This window comes from Chaetura pelagica, unplaced genomic scaffold (genome assembly GCF_000747805.2).
Source record: "Chaetura pelagica isolate M959 unplaced genomic scaffold, ChaPel_1.0 scaffold899, whole genome shotgun sequence".
NCBI lineage: Eukaryota > Metazoa > Chordata > Aves > Apodiformes > Apodidae > Chaetura > Chaetura pelagica.
Window position 1 is genome coordinate 150,236 of NW_009954561.1, and position 1,195 is coordinate 151,430.

The 1,195-nt window shown below is 57.2% G+C and overlaps 1 protein-coding gene across 1 annotated transcript in view; it reads right to left on the reverse strand.

Moving 5' to 3' along the window:
* Nucleotides 1–1,195, reverse strand: part of EFNA2 (ephrin-A2) — a 30,697-nt gene that overhangs the window by 26,330 nt on the left and 3,172 nt on the right. The window contains exon 5 of the mRNA XM_010005331.1: nt 738–803. Coding sequence (XP_010003633.1) covers nt 738–803 — 66 coding nt within the window. The remainder of the gene's footprint in view (nt 1–737; nt 804–1,195) is intronic.

A 1,195-nucleotide genomic window follows, 5' to 3' on the forward strand; every position in this document is an offset into this window, starting at 1 on the left:
CCCAGCCACACCAGGGCAGCTCCTGCTCTGCCCCAGGCACTGCCCGAGCAGCATCCCAGTCATTGAAACACTGGAAAAAGGTCTCAGGAGAGGATTTCCACCCCCCTCCTATTGTACCCTAGTCCTGCACAAAACAGAATGATTTTTTACAGATGGTTTCATTATATTGGGTTTTATTTTACAGCCATGCAAATAAAAAAAAAGAAAGACATCCTTTTAAATGGTGACATTTCACCAGCACTCAGCCCTTCCCCAGGGAGAGCTGCTGCCATTTGCTAATTACACGTTAACAGGAGAAGAAAATTATTAATTTGTTTTTTTAAATGGCTGAGTTATTTGATTCCGAAAAGTAGCCACTGTGCAGGGATTATTATTATTAATAATTTTTTTGTTCCTATCTGAAACTCAGCAGCAAACGTCCCTGGCAGTGCCCAGAGGGACCCAGACACCACTGGGACCCCCCCAGCACTGGCTGCAGGCACCGTCCCCATTGGGGTGGCCCCAAGGTGGGACATGGGACACCCTGTCCCCCTCCATGGTCACCCAGGACCACCAGCAGCCCATGGGGCAGGATTGCTCCCCCCAGGGAACCACTGGGAGCGTCCACCACACTCCATGGGGCAGGACCACTCCCTCCACAGCCCCCTCAGCTCATCTGGGGTCACCAGGAGCACCTCCCTTGCCCCATGGGGTAGGACTGCCCCCCTCCATGTGCCCCATCACTCCCCATCACTCACTTGTTGGCCGAACATAAACTTTCAGCTTCAGGCAGGGCTTGTCCACCACGTTCGGGGGGGACGCGGCTGCGGAGAAGCACAAGAGAGGGGGGGTTAGGAGTTGGGGGGCAGCAACTTGAAACCCCCATGGGCGTTGAGCAGAGCCCAGCTTGGGGCAGGGACTCCCCCACGGCCCAGCTGGGATGCCATGCCATGCCATGCTGTGCCATACCATGCCATCCCATGCCACGACGTGCTAATGCCACGTTGTGCCATGATGGGCCGTGCTGAGCCATAACATGCCATGCCAAGATGTGCTGTGCCATAACACACCAGGCTGTGCCATGCCATGCCATGCCATGCCATGCCAAGCCAAGCCATCCCAAGCCACCCTGGCCATCCCCTGGCAGCCCCACCCCGGGCAGCCGGTGCCCTTGACCCGGCGCGGCAGCCGCTGTCCCCGGGCCCCCGGGGGTGAA